Raw genomic sequence first — 20,538 nt, 5'->3', positions numbered from 1 at the left:
AAAACCCTAGCCAGGTGTGGTGGTGCATGCCTGTAATCCCAGCTACTTGGGATGCTGAGGCAGGAGAATAGCTTGAACCCGGGAGGCGGAGGTTGCGGTGAGCCGAGATCACGCCATTGCACTCCAGCCTGGGCAACAAGAGCGAAACTCTGTCTCAAAAAAAAAAAAAAAAAAAGACAAAACCCTAACCTCTGAGCCTTTGGGGAGATTGATTTGAGTAATAACTCCATATCCCATGTGATATGGCCAGCCTCATGTCAATTAACCTCTTTCTTTTTTTTTTTTTTTTTAGAGACGAGTCTCGCTCTGTCGCCCAGGCTGGAGTACAGTGGCGCGATCTTGGCTCACTGCAACCTCTGCCTCCCGGGTTCAAGCAATTCTCTGCCTCAGCCTCCCGAGCGGCTGGGATTGCAGGCACCCACCACCATGCCTGGCTAATTTTTTTGTATTTTTAGTAGAGACAGGGTTTCACCATCTTGGCCAGGCTGGTCTTGAACTCCTGACCTTGTGATCCACCTGCCTCGGCCTCCCAAAGTTCTGGGATTACAGGCGTGAACCACCGCGCCCAGCCCTAAACTCTTTCTTTACTGCAATGCCATGGTCTCAGTGAATTGGTTTTGTCTGTGTAGCAGGCAGGAAGAACCCACTGGGCAATTACACTGGGATGAAGGACAGGGAGAACATGACCTTTCTCTTCAAAACCTGGTGGTTTCCTCCATTTTTCCCCCTTTCAAGCCATTCTCAGAACTTGGTCACATGACCACACTCAGCTGCACAGAAGGCTGGAAAATGTAAACCTTATTCTGGCCAACCGAATTTATAACTAAACGCCCTGTTTCAGAGTAGAAAAAGGGGCAAAAAGAGAGTAGTAGCCCTTGCCAAATTAAAGAAGATGGAACAATTAATGGGACAACATCTCTATGGTAGACTTTATTAGTTATTTCCTCCATATTCTTTGTTAAGGGGGCTCTTTTTTTTGTAGGGGCAGGGCAACTGTGTTCACAGTGTGGGCATAAATCATAATTTGCCTAAACAAGTTATGGCGATCCCATTCAACTTTGCCAGGAACTTGCTTTCCCAGCCTCTCCTGCAGCTACATGTGCCAGGTGACCCAGTTCTGACCAATAAGCCGTGAGAAGAAGACTGCAAGGGGTTTTCTGGGAAATGTTTTACTTCCTATGAAAGAGACAAACATGGAGGAGAGCTTACTGGCACACTCCTGCCTGGGATACTGGTGTGAGTCACTGGGGCAGTCAGCTTATGACCACAAAAGTAAGGCCAAAGGAATTACAGATGCCAACCTAGAGCCATGACACCTTTTTAAGGATCTGAATACCTTGAGAGATGAGCAGGTGGAGAAGGGGAGAAAAAATATTTGAGGAAGTAGGAGTATTAATACATGAGAAGGAATGCTTAGCGATACCCCTGGAAAGTTGGGTCCCAGTCAGATCATGAGGGCTTTGTATGAAGTAGTGTGATTTACTGTCAGAATTACCTCATTCCAGGCTGGGGCTGGTTTCCCTGTTTGTCAGCTGATTCACCACCAAAGAATGACAGGCTTTTCTCTTTGTAGGCTTAAGAAGACTGCCCATCTCTTCCCCACTCAGAGAGTTAAAGAACTTTTGTTTTGGAATATCTAGGCTCTTAAAGGCAAAGAAAAGATCTAGATGATATGGGTGAGTAGGGAGTGCTGATTTGAAAAGTTGAGGGTGAATAGAATGTTTCCCAGCTTTCTACAGCATGTGGAATTTCTTTCCCATGGGGGGAATAGAGAGGTACAGGTTCTGCCCACCGTGGGGGCCTGTGTTTGACTCTCTCCCAGACCCCAGAGTGGCAGAATGTTTGATGGGTTAGCTGAGTGGACACTTGGCTGGGGACTGAGCTCTAAGCCATAGTCGCCAGGGCTATGAACAGTGGGACCACTGAAGTTTGGGCATCGAGCCCTTCACAGTGACCACACTGTCTTGAAGTCTAGAACTCTTCCCTCAGATTCCAAGATTGGGTGAACTCAGGGGGTTCTATGTGACTCCATCAAGGGGCAGGGAAAGAGCAGGCAAAAAAAAAAAAAAGAAAAATCGAGATCGAATTTTTCCCTAACTCCTTGAGGAAGCAGGCCAAAACAGACTTCATATTACTTTTTGAAAATAAAGACAACGCGATAAAGCCATCTCTTGTATTAGTGTTCAGTTACAGTGCAAATTTACACGGCTACATACAAAGCCAAGGGAAAGGAGTGAGAAGAGGTCATAAATTATCTCAATAACTTTTTTAAAAAGTTGATGGAGTTTTAAATAAGAAAATATAGAATGTATGTCTCTAAGAATTCAAGCTTATATATACACAAAATGTCCATTTGTATTTTTAAAATCTAATTAAATTGGCCTGGATATTGCCAGACTAGAAAAAAATTCGATCTCTCTTATCACTGGGGATCCCTCTGGCTCCCAGGGATGACCCAGAATCCAGATGTAGAACCTGGAACAGAAAACCTGTAGCATCACTGGGGGTGCTGACAGCTGCCTCATGCCAGCCCAAGAATGGGGACCTTGGATCCTGCCAGCACCTGCTTCTAGCCGCACATGGGTTGTAGGAATCCTTACCGTGGTTGGAGGAGGGAAGACGGAATCCCTAGTATTCAGGTCCAGTCCCCTCCCCAGGTACAATGCTGAGATGTCGCTCTGGAGGTCCTGCTTCCCTCCTTAGAACTCTGCCGCTGAGGAGTGAAGGGTCTTCATATTCCCCACCACGTAGACAGCCACCTTTTTTTTCTTTGATCAAGAGTAATACCTTTAGCCTGGGCAACATAGTGAGACCCCGTTTCTAAAAAAAAAAAAAATTAACCAAGTATGGTGTCACGCAGCTGTAGTTCTAACTACTTGGGAGACTGAGGCAGGAGCATCACTGGGGCCCAGGAGGTCAAAGGTGCAGTGAGCCAAGATTGTGCCACTACACTCCAGATTGGGAGAAAGAGCAAGACCCTGTCTCAAAAAAAAAAAAAAAGAGTAATACTTTTATTATATATAGAACTCATGCACATTGAAAAAATGCTAATATCCTGATACATTAATATATTAAGTAAAGACATAACTTGCAAAAAGGTCAATAAAACTACTTAACAAATGCTTCATAAATGTTCAACCTTAGGAATAATCAATAAGACAGAAAAATTAAAATATTACTTTTCACCTACTACTAGGTTAAATGAAGAGAATAAATCAAAATAGAATCTTAAAATAGTAATACCAAATGATGGCAAATGTGTGCTATAACAGTTAAGTACATATATTTTTGATGGAAGAGTGAATTAGTAACAACCATTTGATGTTTTGTTTTTATGTCTTTTTTTAAATTTATTTTTCTGTTTTAAATTAATCATGTTCCTCAAATACACACACATACATGTATACATACATAGAGATGTGATAGCCGGCCTCAAGTTTGCCTCAATAATCCTGGCCTCCTGGTATTTACACTCTTATGTTGACCTCTCCCCATAGTCCCCTGCAGGGTCAGTGAGTGTGACCAATTAAATATAGCTGAAGTGATGGATATCACTTCTGAGATTACTAAGATAGTGCAGCTTCCATTTTGGTCTCTCTCTCTCTCTCTCTCATCAGTTACTCTGGGGGAAGCCAGTGGCCATGTCATGAGGAAATTCAAGTGGCCTATAGAAAGGCCCATGAGGTGAGGAACTGAGTTCTCTGGCCAACAGCCAAGAAAGAAGTGAGGCTTCTTGCCAACAGTCAGAGAGAGAGAGCTTGGATAAAGCTTCCCTCCCGCAAGTAGAGCCTTTAAATGGCCCCCACCCCCGGCCAACAGCTTGACAGCAGCCCTGTGAGAGACCTTGAGCCAGAACCACCCACCTACACTACTCTCTTGGATTCCTGACTCATGGAAACTATGAGATAATAAATGTTTTATATCATAAGTGTCTAAGGTTTGAGGTAATTTGTTACAGAGCAGTAGTAAATACAAGAGTTCAGAGGGCAAAACAGTCACACATATTTAAAGGCTTTAAAAAGTCCCAGCAGTTTTCTGTCTCACCTCTTCTTAGCCACCCAGACACACTCCCCAGAGGCTACTGCCCAAGTGCTAGGCTGCCACTGCCAGATTTCCTGTTAGGAGAAGAAAATAAATCTCTAGTTGTTTAAACTACTACTGTTTGAGTCTCTGTTCCTTGCAGCCAAATCCAAATGCATTCTTTTTTTTTTTTTTTTTTAATGAGCTAAGGGCTGAGGTCTCACCATGTTGCCCAGGCTGGTCTGAAACCCCTGGGTCTAAGTGATCCTGCCACCTTGGCTCCTCAGAGTGGTGAGGTTACAGGTGTGATCCCACAGTGCCCAGCCCCAAATGCATTCTTAATCCATATAGATGAATTAGGCTCTAAAGCTTTATAATGTGTTCATTGTCATTGTTATTTTCCTCCCTAACCCAGTGTTGCAAGAGATCCACCTGAAATGAGTTGGCAGCAACATATGCTACTGAGATCACAAGTCAACTTCTGAGAGCAATTGAAAATATAAAGTTCTTACCATGATTGAGTAAATCTAAGGTGCTGTCAACTGCAAAATGCATCATTATCTTAGGTACCACTGAAATACAAATATCATTAATTACATTATGCTTCAATGCTTTCTCATATCTTAGAATTTTATTTATTTATTTATTTATTTATTTTTTATTTTTTTATATTATAAATACTAATTTTAATATATGAATATGTATTAAAACCCCATTTCATTTACATATAAATGTATATGTATTTCCTTCCTTCCTTCCCACACACACACACACACACGTCTATTTTTTTATTTTTTAAGACAGAGTCTTGCTCTGTCACCCAGACTGGAGTTCAGTGGCACGATCAGGGCTCACTGCAGCCTCGGCCTCCTGGGCTCAAGCAGTCCTCCCAAGTAGCTGGGACTACAGGCATGGCCACAAAGCCCAGCTAATTTTTGTATGTTTTGTAGAGATGGGTTTTTGCCATGTTGCCCAGGCTAGTCTCAAACTCCTGGGCTCAAGTGATATGCCCACCTTGGCCTCCCAAACTGCTGGAATTACAGGCATAAGCCACTGTACCCAGCCCATGACTGAATTTTTATTGTATGCTTATCAAAATAATTTTTAATACTTATTTAGACATAGGGCTTTTGTTTTTGTTTTGGAGACAGAGTCTCTGTCACCCAGGCTGGAGTGCAGTGGCATGATCTCAGCTCACTGCAACCTCCATCTCTTGGGTTCAAGTGATTCTCATGCCTCAGCCTCCCTAGTAGCTGGGATTACAGGCATGCGCCACCATGCCTGGCTAATTTTTGTATTTTTAGTAGAGACAGGGTTTCACCCTGTTGGCCGGCTGGTCTTGAACTCCTGACCTCAGGTGATCTGCCTGTCTTGGCCTCCTAAATTGCTGGGATTACAGGCGTGAGCCACCATGCCCAGCCTGGACATAGATTTTTTTAAAATCATATATCAATACTTAGAAGAATACTCAACCTCAAGAGTAATCAATAAAATGTAAAAAGTAAGTCTCTCCCTTTCATGTTGGCATCCTTAGCCTGCTTGTTTTTGTCTTCATGCTTGTTGCTTCAGTAACAAAATAGCTGCTGAGGCTCCAGGCATCACACCACATTCAAGGCAAGAAAAAGGAAGAAGTGAGAATGGTGCCAGCCACATCATCTTCTCTTACCAGGAAAGACAAAAGTCTTCCTAGATCTCCCAGCAGGTTTCTGCTTATATGTCATTTGCTAGAACTGTGTGCCATGAACACCCTGGATACAAGCAAAAACCTGGAAAAGAACATATTTTGCCTGGGTCTGGGCTCATTGCCATCCTGAGAAAAAGCAGACTTCTAGTAGCAAAGAAGGTGGAAATAGGTATTGGGAAGGAAGCTGACAGTGTCTGCTACAACACAGCTTAATAGATAGTAGTTTTATCTGCATAATAAATAGTAGCTACTCCTTGGCATAAAGTAAAAATAATGATAACAAAAATACTTACATAATTATATTGTGTCAGTGCTTACTATGTGCCAGGAACTGTTCTGAATGTTTTAAATATGTTAACTCATTTAATCTTCACAGCAATTTTGTGAGGTAAATGTTACTATCCTTGGTTTTTTTTTTCAGTGTTTTTAATTCTACTTTATATACATACAATTAGATTGATCATAATCCCTGGCTCATGACATACCCTCATTGGTCCATGCATGGCTCTCTTTTGTTTACTTTTTAAATATTAGTTATTGTAAATAATATATAGATACCTTCAAATCCCCTATCCAAAATAAAATTAGTGTCTGGTTAGCAATTTGCATCTGGCTGTATGGTACCCCCAACACATTTTACTTCCTCACCTGGCCAAGGTGATCATCATCCAGAATTCTGAGCTCATTATCCTTCACTTTGCTTTTCATACAGTTTTGTAGTTTTCTTGTGTCTATATAAAGTCCTAAAAATATGTGTGTGTGGTGTGTATGTGTGTGTGTGTGTGTATATATATATATATATATAGACAGAGAGAGAAAGAGAGAGAGGGTTGTTTTTAACTGTATGTCTTTAGTACTTTTTCCACTTGACATTACATTGTTAAGATTCTACCATATTTCTGTATGTTGCCACAGTTGGTCCTTTTGACACATGTTTAACACTCCCATTGTGCAAATATGTAGCAGTTTATTCATCTTGAAACCATTCTTTACTGAAGTGCCTATAACATTCTTATTGATTTTCTCTTTTCTGGTTATTAACTGGTCTAATTCTGTTACATTCAAGTTTTGCATATGATTCTAGCAGTTTTCCAACATCCTTTTTAATGGCTGCATGAGGTCCTGAATCTTCTGCAAGATTTGCAATAATTTCTTGCAAATGACTTGCCTTGTGCTGTGTGTTGTCAGATATTTACATTGGGCTACCAGGGAGAGGCTGACCAATAACTATTTTGACTTGATGGGGGCTTGGTGCACACAGAGAGCCCTTCGTTTCAGCAAGGAGGAACGTTGCGGGGCTGAGGGAGGTAGGGAATGGCGATTCACTTGTGAATATTTTCTTGTCATGATGACTTTTGTTTCCCTGGGCAACCTGGCAAATGCAGGAACTTTGATTGTGAACACTCAGATACCCAGAAGTCCCTACATCTTGGCAAATTCTTTAACACTTCTCCCACAAAAGATAGAATCTAATTCCTCTCCCCTGGAATATGGCCTTGGTGACTCACTTCTAAAGAATAGCGTCCAGGAAACGTGTTGCTATGGGACTTCAGAGGCTAGAATAAGAAAAGGTGATACGACTTCCATCTGGCTTGCTCTTTTTGGGACACTCATTCTGGAGAAGCCAGTCATCAGGCTGTGAAGGAGCTCAAAGGAGCCCACATGGAGAGACCATGGAGAAGCCCGCGTGGATGGGAACTGAGGCCTCCAACTGACAGCCAAGAACAATCACCAGGCATGTGAGTGAGTCTTCCAGGAGAGGCTACAAAGTTTGAGGAGCAGTAGCAAGTCATCCTGGACATGCCCTGTCTAAATTCCCCACAATGTACAGAATTAAGCTAACTGTGCTCTTTGTCTTTTTTAATGAGCTGCATGTGGCAGTGTGCACCTGTGGTCCTAGCTAGTTAAAAGGCCGAGATAGAGGCTGGACGTGGTGGCTCACACCTGTAATCCCAGCACTTTGGGAGGCCGAGGCAGGTGGATCATTTGAGGTCAGGAGTTCAAGACCAGCCTGGCCAACATGGTGAAACCCTGTCTCTACTAAAAATACAAAAAAATGAGCCAGGCATGGTGGCAGGCACCTGTAGTACCAGCTACTTGGGAGGCTGAGGCAGGAGAATTGTTTGAACCCAGAAGGCAGAGGTTGCAGTGAGCCGAGATCATGCCACTGCACTTCAGCCTGGGTGACAGAGCAAGATCCTGTCTCCAGAAAAAAAAAAAAAAAAAAAAAAAAAAGGCTGAGGCAGGAGGCTCTGTTGAGCTCAGGAGTTTGAGTCTGCAGTGAGCTATGACTGCATTACTCCATTCTGGCCTGGGCAACACAGCAAGACTCCATCTCTATAAATAAATATATAAATAAGAAAAATAGGCTAGGCGCAGTGGCTCATGCCTGTAATCACAGCACTTTGGGAGGCCGAGGCAGCAGATCACCTGAGGTCAGGAGTTTGAGACCAGCCTGACCGACATGGTGAAACCCCATCTCTACTAAAAATGCAAAAATTAGCTGGGCATGGTGGCGCATGCCTGTAATCCCAGCTACTTGAGAGGCTCAGGCAGGATAATTGCTTGAACCCAGGAGGCAGAGGTTGTGGTGAACCGAGATCACGCCACTGTACTCCAGCCTGGGCGACAGAGCAAGTCTCAAAAAAAAAAGAAAAATATTTTAGTTGAGTATAGAATCCTAGGTTGGCAGGGGTTTTTGTTTGTTTTGCTTTGTTTAGCACAATTAAAATATTATTCCATGGGATTTTTGTTTCCTGTAGAAGTCTATAACTGTTGGTCTTTTAAATAAAAAGCCCATTGGCTGCTTTTGAGATTTTCTTGTTGTGTGTGGTGTTCCATAGTTTGAGTACCATATGTTTTGTGTAGATTTTCTTTCATTTATCCTTCTAGCAATCAGTTAGGTTTCTTGAATATGTGCATTGATTTTTTTTCAGTTGTGCAAATACTCAGCTATTTTCTCTGTAAATATGCTACCCCCATTTTGTCTCATCTCTCTTTCTCTGTCAGAACATCTTATTATATCTTTCATGTCTTTTAACTTCTCATTCATATTTTCCATCTTTTTGTCTCCCTGTGCTACATTCTGGATAATTTCTCCTGATTTATCTTCTGTTTCCTGGTTAACTAATTATTCCTTAATCTGTGTCCAACCTGCTACCATTTATGTCCACTGAATTTTTAATTTCAGATACTGAGTTTTTCATCTCTAGAAATTCTATTTGGTTCTTTTTCAAATCAGCTAGTGATGGCAGTGGCTGCTGCCGTCACTCTGGCTGTCACTCCAACTGCAGCAGGGAGGCGCGGCTGGGGCTGCACACTCTATGGAGCCGGTGGAAGCCCAGCCCCTTCTGAGTTAAGGCGGGAGCTCCCCGGGTGCTACTGCAGCCGCCCAAACCACAGCCGTGGACTCCACCGCCGGCTCTACGGAGCAGGCAGGAGCCCCGCCCTTTTGGGCGGGCTGCAGCTGCCCAAACTGTGGCTGTGGATGCAAGCCTCCCTGTGCTCTTAGAGGAGAGCCAGGAATAGGCAGGATCTGCCCTCCCAGGTGCAGCTGCAGCTACCAGGACCCACGGCTGCAGACCTGGGCCTCCCACTTCACCGAGCCGGCAGGAGCCGGGGACAAGTAGGAGACCTGCCCCTTGCGAGTTGGCGGTGCAGGACCCGGGCATTCTGCAGCCTGCACCCTCGGGGGCCCCAGGAGGACCCCCTCCCCGGCCTCCTCCCGTCCGTGCAGGCTCCAGGATGTCTGCTCCCGCTGCTTGGCCTCTCTCCAATCCCGGCACCAGTTCAAATCTCGGAGCCGCGTTGGGGCCGAGCCCTGGGGGCCATGAATGGCAGCGGGAGGCCGATCGATTCCCGGGTGGAAGGGGGCGGGTCCTCAGTAAGGCCCCACCCTCAGGCCAGGGAGAGCCTGAAGGCTGGGGCCAGGCCGCCAGTCCTGCAGACCTAAGTGGGAACTCGTGGTGCCTCTTCCAGCCTGCCCATAGCCCCCCATGGACCAATCTGCATGCGCTTCCTCCCTTCGGAGGTCCATAAAAGACCTGGGCTTAGCCAGAGCAGGGCAGAGGATGGCTAGGGAACGAAGAGGGCAGAGAGATGATAGGACTGCCAGCTGCAGAGAGGAGCTATCCTCTCTGCTGATAGCAGGAGACAATGGGAGGACCAGCTACAGAGAGGAACTACCTTCTCTTCTGAGAGCGTCAGAGACCTGCAGAGACGTCAGGACTATCAGCTGCATAGAGGAGCAACCCTCTCCAGGGCCTTCTCCCTGCTGAGAACAGCAGATATCGGCATGACTTGCCTACAGAGCGGAGCCACCTACTGCGAGTCTCCTTTTAGCTGATCTAACACTTAAAGCTCATCTTCATCTTGTTTACCCTTCACTTGTCTGTGTACCTCATTCATCTTGGACACAGAAGAACTCAGGCAAAGGTGCCGCTGGCCACAGAGGTTTCTGACCAGAAAATTGACACCCCAGAGATCCTGTAACACTAGGTCATTTTCTATGGTTTCCTGTTTCTTCATATATTTTCAGTTTATCTTTTATTTACTTTAATGCAGTAATCAAAGGAAATTCTGACACATGCTATAACACAGATGAACCTTGAGGACATTATGTTAACAGAAATAAGCCAGTCACAAATGCTATAAGATTCTACTTACATGGCTAGGTGGGGTGGCTCACCCCTGTAATCCCAGCACTTTGGGAGGCCAAGGCAGGAGGATCACCTGAGGTCAGGAGTTTGAGACCAGCCTGGCCAACATGGCAAAACCCTGTCTCTATTAAAAATACAAAAATTAGCCAGGTGTGGTGGTGCACTCCTGTAGTCCCAGCTACTTGGGAGGCTGAGGCACGAGAATCGCTTGAACCCAGGACGTGGAGGTTACAGTGAGCTGAGATTGCACCACTGCACTCCAGCCTGGGCGACAGAGCAAGACTCCATCCCAAAAAAAAAAAAAAAAAAAAAAAAGATTCCACTTACATGACATATCCAGAGTAGTCAAATTAATAGAAACAGAAAGTAGAATGATAGTTTCCAGGAGCTGGGGCAGGGGGAAATGGGAATTTGTTGCTTAATGAGTGTACAGTTTCAGTTTTGCAAGATGAAAAAGTTCTAGAGATTGTACAACAAAATGAATATACTTAACACTACTAAATTGTCTACCTAAAAATGGTTAAGATGTAAAATTTTATCTTGTGTATATATATATTATATATCTGTGTATTATATGTGCATGAATTATACTACAATAAAAGTAAAACAAAAATTTTAAGTAATGCAAAAATATAGTAATCATAGTTGTTTTATGATCAGATATTACTGCAGTTCCGTTGCTATCTGTTGTTTCAGCTGGTTCTCACAGTGCCTTATTCTTTATGTGCTTAGTTATTTTTCACTATGTACTTGTCATTGTCCCTGAAAAATTGCTGATGAAGATTCTTAGAGGATGAAGACCAGCATAAAAGTACACTCCTCCAGAGAGGATTTGAATTTGCTTCTGCCAGACACTTAGACACACTTTCAGTTTAGGACTACTTTAAACTAGATTTATAACTTAAAGTTAAAAAAAAATACTTCATGTAACATGGGCTATAAATCTACAAAAAAAAAAGGCCAGCTATGATTACAATGTCTCAAGGAGAGTTTTCTCCCCACCTGCTCAGTGTAGTTAACAAGCCAGCTTTTCTTGGAGTTTCCTGGCAGAAAGACGTAGGCGAGGTTTACTTCTGATTCACCTTTCCTCTAATCGTAGGCCTTTGGGGATGCGCACAACTAATACAGGAAAGACTCCTCACCTTGGTGGCCCCTGAGCTTTGATTTCATTTTCTTTACCCTGCATTGCTGTCGTAATGAAATCCAAGTTTGCCTAGATTGGCAAATAACCTCAGAGCAAAATTTACTTCCTTCCACTTGGGCAGCACTTCTATACTTTATATTTTTAAACTATTTTATCCAGCATTTTAAGTTGCTTTTTAGCAACATGTCAGCCCAAATAACCTAACCAGTCAGAAGTCCCTCTACTTTATTTCCTGTTTCATTGACTTACGCTCTTCTACTTATTTTCTTCCTCCTACTTTTGTATAGTTCTTATTTTCCCCTCTAACTTCTTGAGTTGGATACTTAGCTCATTATTGCGTTTTCTTTTCTATTATAAGGCTAGTCTATCCTAAGGCTCTAAATTTCCTTTAAAGTATACATCTTTCATTGTAATCCATATTTTGATATGTCGTAGAGAAGTGATTGCCCAAAGCCGGTTGGCGTGCACCTGTTTTTATCATCTCCACCCAACAGGGTTCTTGTGCTGCCCTGGTTATATTCTGAAACATCTGCACTCAGGTCTGAACAAGTACAGGCAATTTTCACCATCCAGGCAGCAATGGAAGCCCAAGGCAATGCTAGGAGAGTTAACAGCATAATTTTTTTTTTTTTGGATCTTGCTCTGTCACCCAGGCTGGAGTGCAGTGGCATGATCTCAGCTCACTGCAGCCTTGACTTCCTGGGCTCAAGTGATCCTCCTACCTCAGCCTCCTAAGTAGCTAAAACTACAGGCATGCACCACCACACCTGACTAATTTTTGTAGAGATGGGGTTTCACCATGTTGCCCAGGCTGGTCTTGAACTGCTGGACTCAAGCAATCCTCACACTTTAGCCTCCCAAAGTGCTGGGATTACAGGCATGAGCCACCGTGCCCAACTAAGAGCATAATTTAAGCCATCTTTTTCTAACTCAGCTTATTCCAACACTGGCTACATATGAAAATTACTAGGAAGTTTTGAAAAATACTGCTGCCCGGACCCCAACCAGAGAATGTTGTGATTGGTCTGTGGTGGGGCCTGGACTTGGGTACTTTTGGTGATTCTAAGGTGAATCCAGGGTTGAGAACCGCTGCTGTAATTTTATCTGGTCATTGCCACCAACTTGACTGAATCCTCTCTCTTCCCCACCCCCAATCCATTTTAAACAGCCTGTGTCTTCCCAAGGCTATAGTTTCCCAGTTTTCATATTTCTGTCTATATTTCTCCAAAGTAGATTTGGGGAAGGAGGCAGAAACCCTGGTAATTTACCATGTTGGCAGGAACTAGAATTCTCCCTCATGTTGTCTGTCTTCACAGGAGGTCTCAGCATGAAACAGCAGCAGTGGTGTGGGATGACTGCCAAAACGGGCACCGTGCTGTCAGGGGTCTTCACCATCATGGCCGTAGACATGTATCTCATCTTTGAACAGAAGCACCTAGGGAATGGCAGCTGCACTGAAATCACACTGAAGTACAAGGCTGTAAGTGGCATCATAAATAACTTCATCATCTGCTGGAGTTTTAAAATCGTCCTCTTCCTGTCTTTCATCACCATCATCATCAGCTGCTTCCTCCTGTACTCAGTGTATGCCCAGATCTTCAGGGGCCTGGTCATCTACGTTGTCTGGATTTTTTTCTATGAAACTGCAAACGTCGTAATACAAATCCTCACCAACAATGACTTTGGCATTAAAGAGGTCAGAATCATGCGCTGGTTTGGCTTGGTGTCTCGTACAGTCATGCACTGTTTCTGTATGTTCTTTGTCATCAACTATGCCCACATAACCTACAAAAACCAGAGCCAGGGCAATATAATTTCCTACAGGAGACGAATTTCTACAGCGGAGGCTCTCCGCAGCGGAAATAAAAGATTATCAGTTTTGGGTGGGCTCAGTGGCTCACACCTGGAATCCCAGTACTTTGGGAGGCAGAGGTAGGTGGATCGCCTGAGGTCAGGAGTTCAAGACCAGCCTGGCCAACATGGCAAAACCCCGTCTCTACTAAAAAAAATAGAAAATTAGCCAGGCGTGGCGGCACACGCCTGTAATCCCAGCCACTAGGGAGGCTGAGACTGGAGAATCACTTGACCTGGGAGGTGGAGGTTGCAGTGAGCCGAGATCGTGCCACTGCACTTCAGTCTGGGTGACAGAGCAAGACTCTGTCTCAAAAAAAAAAAAAAAAAAAAAGTTAGCAGCTTTATCCACCACTATAAGCAATCATGTTGGCCCTTTTCTTTCCCCTGAGAGGTAGGTGTCTCAGGTTCCCAGGGTAGTTCTATTTCCTTTTTTTTCCCCCACTTTTGCTTAGCAGTTCTGCAAGCAGAGACCCTACTGCCACTCTTTCAGGAGAACATGGAGAGAAAATGTGATTATAATCACAACTGGAACATCCTGCTCATTGAGGGTATTTAGTTAAAGGACATTGTGATTTATCAAACCTTCTGTGAACTCCACCTTTCTATCACCTGATTGGTCAAAATGAATGGAATAAGATGAAGCTGAATTGCAGTATGGCAATCCTTTTTTTCTTGGCATCTTCATTAGCCTTCAACCCACAACTCTTTAATTTAACCCTGGGATAAGCAAATCTGTATTTATACCTCAGATTTTTGTAGCACAAAGGATACTGTTGGCCCTGGGGTGGGTTTGTGCTATGATTTCCCCACTATATCTTCTGTTTTATTCCAGCTAAGAAGAAGAGTAAAAATAGAGAAAATTCGTCCTTCAATTTATGTCTTGAATTTCCCCACCCTTCCCAAATTTGTCAAGGAGTGTGAAAGCCACCTTCTTAATCAAAAGATATATGTTAAACATATTTCTGCATCTGTTGCTGTGCTGTACTGTCTAGTGTGAACACTGTACTGAACATTGTCTATACACTGTATACAAAAATGTATAAGATATGAATGACTATGAGAATTTTGTAGTTTAGTGGAAGAAAGTAAATTATTGTTTATGAACCAATTAGCCAATCATATAAGACCGTATATGATTACATACTATCATAAACAAACAGACATCACTTTGCATTCAGGTTCAGAGACTGTCTGATGCACGTTTTTTATTTTTGAGGCTGAGTCTGGCTCTGTCGCCCAGGCCAGAGTGCAATGGTGCGACCTCGGCTCACTGCAACCCCGCCGTCCCGGGTTTAAGAGATTCTCCAGCTTCAGCCTCCTGAATAGCTGGGATTACAGGCACAGGCCACCATGCCTGGCTAATTTTCTTATTTTTAGTAGAGACAGGGTTTTGCCATGTTGGTCAGGCTGCCCTTGAACTCCTGACCTCAGGTGATCCACCTGCCTCAGCCTCCCAAAGTGCTGGGAGTACAGGCGTGAGTCACCCACTGCTGCTCTAATAACTGAGTAATTTATAAAGAGCTGAGATTTATTTTTTCACACTTTTGGAGGCTAGAAGTTCAATATCAAGGTGCCAATAGGTTTGGTGTCTGGTAAGGGCCTGCTCTCTCTGCTTCCAAGATGGTGCCTTGTTTCTGTGTCCTCCAGAGGGCACAAACACTGTCCTTGCATGGCAGAAGGGATGGAGAGGCAAAAGAAACTAGCTAGTTCCCTCCCGTCCCTTTATAAGGTCACTTATTCCATTCATGAGGGCTCTGCCCTTTTGATTTAATCACCTCCTAAAGGCCCCATCTTTTAATGCTGTTGCATTAGGAATTAAGTTTCAATATGAATTTTGGGGACAAACAGTCAAGCCACAGCTCTCACCATTTGCCAAGCTGTCCTCATCACTGTCTTCCCCACTCCCATCCTAAGTGTTCTCCTGCCCCTGTGCTTCTAACCTCAGAGGATGGGCTGTCCTCCATCCAGGTGCTCATCCCAGACTGCTTCTCCCACAACCCCAGGCCCCAAATCTGTCCCCCAACATCCCTCTGCTGCCTTACTTCACCTTATTTCTTTCCATAGCCTCTCAACTGCTCTGCCTACCTCCACCTTTGCTCCCTTTCTGACCCATGGCCCTCACAGCAGCAAGAGATTTTTCTAAAATGCAGATTGGGCCAGGCACAGGGGCTCACGTCTGTAATCCCAATACAGGCCAAAGCGGGCGGATCACTTGAGGTCAGGAGTTCAAGACCAGCCTGGCCAACATGGTGAGACCCCTTCTCTACTAAAACTACCAAAATTAGGCAGGTATAGTGGTGGGCACCTGTAATCCCAGCTACTCGGAAGGCTGAGGCAGGAGAATCGATTGAACTTGGGAGATGGGGATTGCAGTGAGCCATAATTGTGCCACTGCACTCCAGCCTGGGCAACAGAGTGAGACTTTGTCTCAAAATAAATAAATAAATAAAATACAAATCTGATTATGTCTGTCTGTCTGTCTCTCTCTCTCTCTCTCTCTCTCTCTCACACACACACACACACATACACACACGCACACATACACACCCTGAAAAATCTCTCCTTTGCCTTTCAGAGAAACATCCACATGGCTGGTAGCAGGTAAGGATCCTTCCTGATCTGGCCCCTGCCAACCTATACAGCCTTCCCCTCTGCTCAAGCCAAGCCAAACTTGCTGTTTCCAAAATGGCTTTTGCCTGTCCCTGTGCCTACCCCTTGGTGTTGTCCCCTTTGCTGGGGGTGAAGTCCCTCCTTTTTCTGCCTAGTTGATGCCCATGTCTTTTAAGAGCCAAGCTCAGCTATTGCCTGCTCCACAAGGCCTCCCCTGACTCTCATCCAATGATTTTCATCTCTCTCATTGTTACATCTTGACAACACTGAGCCATCTCTTCCTCTATCACATTTACCACATTGCATTGTAAGTTTTCTTTTTTCTTTTCTTTTCTTTTTTTTTTTTTTGAGACAGAGTCTCGCTCTGTAGCCCAGGCTGGAGTGCAGTGGCGTAATATCAGCTCACTGCAACCTCTGCCTCCCGGGTCCTGGTTAAGCAATTCTCCTGCCTCAGCCTCCCAAGTAGTTGGCACGTGTCACCATGCCCGGCTAATTTTTGTATTTTTAGTAGAGACAGGGTTTCACCATGTTGGTTAGGCTGGTCTTGAACTCCTGACCTCGTGATCTGCCTGCCTCAAGTTTTCTTTTTTCTTAATTAAAAAACAATTTTTATTCATTTATTTTATTTGTCTAGCTTCCACACCAGCATATTTACCTGTCTGTCTCCAGTGCCAAGCTCAGCCCCCAGCACCTAGTAGATACGCAATAGATGTTTGCTAAGTGAGTGTTGAATGAATAGAACGTACCAGAGGACCTTGGCTAGTGGCAGAAAGAGAAGTTAGGCCATTATTATAGTGACCCAGGAGAGAGGTGCCAAGGGTGGAGACCAAGGCTGGGGCAGCAGAGCTGTGGAACCAGTGGGGTTTATATAGAGATTTCCTTGAAACTCGCAACATAGACATAAAGCAAAGGAATAAAACTGTGTGGTTCAGGGCCCTATTTTTAGACAATTCAGGTGAGTACCCCGTGGATAGTGGCTGCTCTGGAAGCTGCTCTGTGAACCTAGCAGAGGTGAGGTTTCGTTGGTGAACGGGGAAGCATCAGTGCAGCTACCCAGCAGACAGCACACTGTCTCCCTCCTGGGCCCTCCAGGTTCTAGGCTGCACTGAGAGTTTTGTGTATCTGGAGTCACACAGGTTTGGGAGGATGGTGGGGAATAAAGTAGAAGAATATTTAGGATGAATCTGGAAAACATTATGCTAAGTGAAGTAAGCCAGATACCAAAGGACAAATGTTGTATGATTCCACTTACATGAGACACCTGGAGCAGGCAAATTCATAGAGACAGCAAGAAAAATGGTTAGTAGGGAGCGGGGGAAGAGGGGAATGGGGAGTTGATGTTTATAATGGGTACAGAGTTTTTGGTGGGGATGATGAAAAAGTTCTGGAGATGGCCGGGTGCGGTGGCTTATGCCTGTAATCCCAGCACTTTGGGAAGCCGAGGCAGGTGGATCACTTGTGGTCAGGGGTTCAAGACCAGCCTGGCCAACATGGTGAAACCCTGTCTCTAATAAAAATACAAAAAATTAGCTGGGCGTGCTGGCGCACGCTTGTAATCCCAGCTACTTGGGAGGCTGAGGCAGGAGAATCGCTTGATCTTGGGAGGCAGAGGTTGCAGTGATCGAAGATCGTACCACTGCACTCCAGCCTGGGTGACAGAGCAAGACCCTGTCAAAAGAAAGAGAGAGAGAGAGAGAGAGAGAGAAAGGAAGTTCTGGAGATGGATAGCGATATGCTTGCACGACAATATGAATGTACTTAATGTCACTGAATTGCACATTCAAAAAGGGCTAAAGTGGTGAATTTTACATTCTGTATATTTTACTGTATTTGGAGTTGATCCAGTGAGTGAAGAGGAGAGGGCTGGAGGGAGGCCAGTGGCAGCCTGTCTGTGCTCTGCCTGGCTGGACAGGACCCATTCTGGTCACCTCAGAGAGAGGCCAGGTCAGGCTTCCAACAAGTTGTCCCCCGTTGGACACTTGTCAGCCTGAGAGCAGCCCTGTGTTCTCCTCATGTGTGACTGTGCCCCTTCCTTTGCCCCACAACAGAGGTAGCTCGCCAGTGTAGCGAATGACGAGGAGAGAGGTTTGCTCGGGAGTCCTCTGAATTGGGAGCCAGTAAGAAGGAGATTCAGGTTGTGGAGGAACGTTTGCGCTGTAGGCCCAGCCTGCTCCAGCCTTAGGTCCCCCATTATCAACATGCCCTCAGCAGGGTCGGCTTGGGTGCCAGGTTCCTGCTCCCTGCCGTGAGTTGACCTCTAGAGCTCAGGTGTAACCTAGGTTGCAGCTGGAGGGCTGCCTGCTGGGCCTTCACCTGCACAATGGGGGCTTATTGTTAAGGCATCTTGGCCCTGGGCAGAGTCTTGCCTGGATCCATAAACCTTTACCCATTCCACTCCTGCTGGCCAAACCCTGTGACTTGGGACAAGGCTGGGCCATGGCCAGGGAGCAAATCAGGGAAATTTCTAAGGGCTTGGAAGGAAAGAGTAGCGGGGGCAGAGGATGTCAGGGATGATTCCAAGCCCTTGAGGAGCCATGAGAGTTTTCTGACTTCAGAGAAGCAAACTCCCCAGATGGGAGCTTTGTTCATACCATCATTATCCTCAATACAGGAACCTCTGAATTCCCACGAACCTACATCAACAGGAGCACTCTTTTTGCCACTTTAAAGCAAAGCTGAAGCTGGAACAGCAGAATTGGAAGCTACTTAGGAAGTCCTAGGCCAGTGATACATTCATTTCCCAATGATGTGGTCACGTCTAGCTAGTTAGGCCAGAGCAGGGGCCAGACCCCATGTCCCTTAACTTCCAGCCTATTGCCTGTCCACACACCATCATTGCTCTTAGCTCTCTGATTTATATCTAGTGACTTGGGGGATTTGTCTAAGGCTATCTCTGCCATCTTGTCACGTGTCTGTATGATTTTCTTCCTGCAGGAGGTGCTCTGGTAAAACAAGTATAAAATGAACGTCAGGATGTTCGCCCTCATGGTGGGCATCTTCTCTGTCCTCAGTACCATCCAGTTCTTCATCTTTAACCTGAACCAGAAGACATACATTGGCTGTGAGGCCAAGTTCAGCATCTACGTGGACTCAAAGTTGGAGCTAGTCACTTGGATCCTGTTCCACAGGGCTAACATCAGCACTGGCCTCTCCCTCGCCACCATCATAATCAGCTGCTTCCTCCTTTATTGTATCCACAAGAATATCTACATGGGGCTGCTGATCTATGCCATGTGGATCATCACTTACGAGCTCATCAACTTCTCCACAGTCCTGCTCCTCAACAGGATCATCAAAGATCACTTCAAGAAGCTGAGTTACTTGCACTGGATCTTCCAAATCTCACACATGCTCCTGCACTTTTTCTGTCTGCCCTTCATCGTCAAGCATGCATACAACCTTTATAAGGAATCCCAGACTGTGAGCAGGAAACGCCGCCACCGGCTCTCCTCCACCATTGGAATGAACTCATGACTACCTGTCCGTCTGGGAATGTTGTACCGGAGGTTAAACTGAACCATGCCAGGAAAGGTGGGAGGGAATGGTGCTCCTCAACAATGGAACCCTCCCTGCCCTGCCTGTCTTCTGTTGATGCTGCTTGGTTTGTCAGGGCTTTTGAGTTTTATGCACTGAGGAATGATTATCGGGAGAGGGCAGGTTGTGAGGATCAATTATTTTACAGATGTGTTGTGTGACCTGTTTTAGCAGTTAATGATATGTGGCCTTGTGCTCACTTAACCGTCTCACTGGTGTCTGTTTTTGCCTCTCACTGTCCCCTCTCCTCTGCACTTCCTTAGTTTCTAGTTCTTCCTTTATCGGTTGGCCCACAGACGCCGGTTCTGCTGAGTCCTCTGGAGCAGTGTTGTCCAATAGAACTTCCTGTGGTGATGGAAATGTCCTCTATCATGTGTGGCGACTGAGCACTTGGAATGTGGCTATTACAACCCAGTCACCCAATTTTAAATTTTATTCTTTTTTAGCTAATTTCCATTTCAATAACTATGTATGGCTGGCTCAAGACTAGCCTATCGGCCCAGCATGGTGGCTTTCGCCTGTAATCCCAGCACTTTGGGAGGCCAAGGCAGGTGGATCACTTGAGGTCAGGAGTTCAAGACAAGACTGACCAGCATGGTGAAACCCGCTCTCTACTAAAAATACAAAAATTAGCCGGGCGTGGTGGTAGATGCCTGTAATCCCAGCTACTCAGGAGGCTAAGGCAGGAGAATCGCTTGAACCCAGGAGGCAGAGGCTGCAGTGAGCTGAGATCGTACCATTGCAGTCCGGCCTGGGCAACAAAAGCGAAACTCCGTCTGAAAAAAGAAAAAAAAAAAAAAAAAAAAAAAAAAAAAAGACTACCCTATTGGACAGCACAGCCTTCTGGAGATTCACTTTACTCCTGCAGTAACCAGAGAAAAGACCCCTGTCTAGAGTCATGCCTCACCCTGCTTCCCTCATACTTTCCAGAAAGCAATTTCTCATGTTGGTTCACAATAACATAGCAAGAAGAATCCCCATTTAAGAAAGTGCCAGGATTTCTCAACTGAAGCACTATTGACATTCCGGACTGG

At 45.0% G+C, this 20,538-nt stretch overlaps 1 protein-coding gene across 4 annotated transcripts in view; it reads left to right on the top strand.

Moving 5' to 3' along the window:
- TMEM217 (transmembrane protein 217) overlaps nt 1-19,716 on the top strand; it is a 35,031-nt gene extending 15,315 nt beyond the window's left edge. For 2 of the 4 annotated variants that reach the window (XM_012496567.2, XM_003276908.4), the window contains exons 2-3: nt 12,823-13,438; nt 18,905-19,714. In XM_012496567.2, coding sequence (XP_012352021.2) covers nt 12,834-13,438; nt 18,905-18,935 — 636 coding nt within the window. In that variant the 5' untranslated portion in view covers nt 12,823-12,833 and the 3' untranslated portion in view covers nt 18,936-19,714. Of the gene's footprint in view, nt 1-12,822; nt 13,439-16,604; nt 16,691-18,904 lie in introns of all 4 variants that reach the window. The other 2 variants (XM_012496566.2, XM_030796358.1) reach the window with 2 other exon arrangements.
- The last annotated feature ends 822 nt before the right edge of the window (nt 19,717-20,538 follow it).

Source organism: Nomascus leucogenys, chromosome 17, assembly GCF_006542625.1.
Source record: "Nomascus leucogenys isolate Asia chromosome 17, Asia_NLE_v1, whole genome shotgun sequence".
In the NCBI taxonomy this organism is placed as follows: domain Eukaryota; kingdom Metazoa; phylum Chordata; class Mammalia; order Primates; family Hylobatidae; genus Nomascus; species Nomascus leucogenys.
This window is presented reverse-complemented; position numbering and strand designations above follow the sequence as displayed.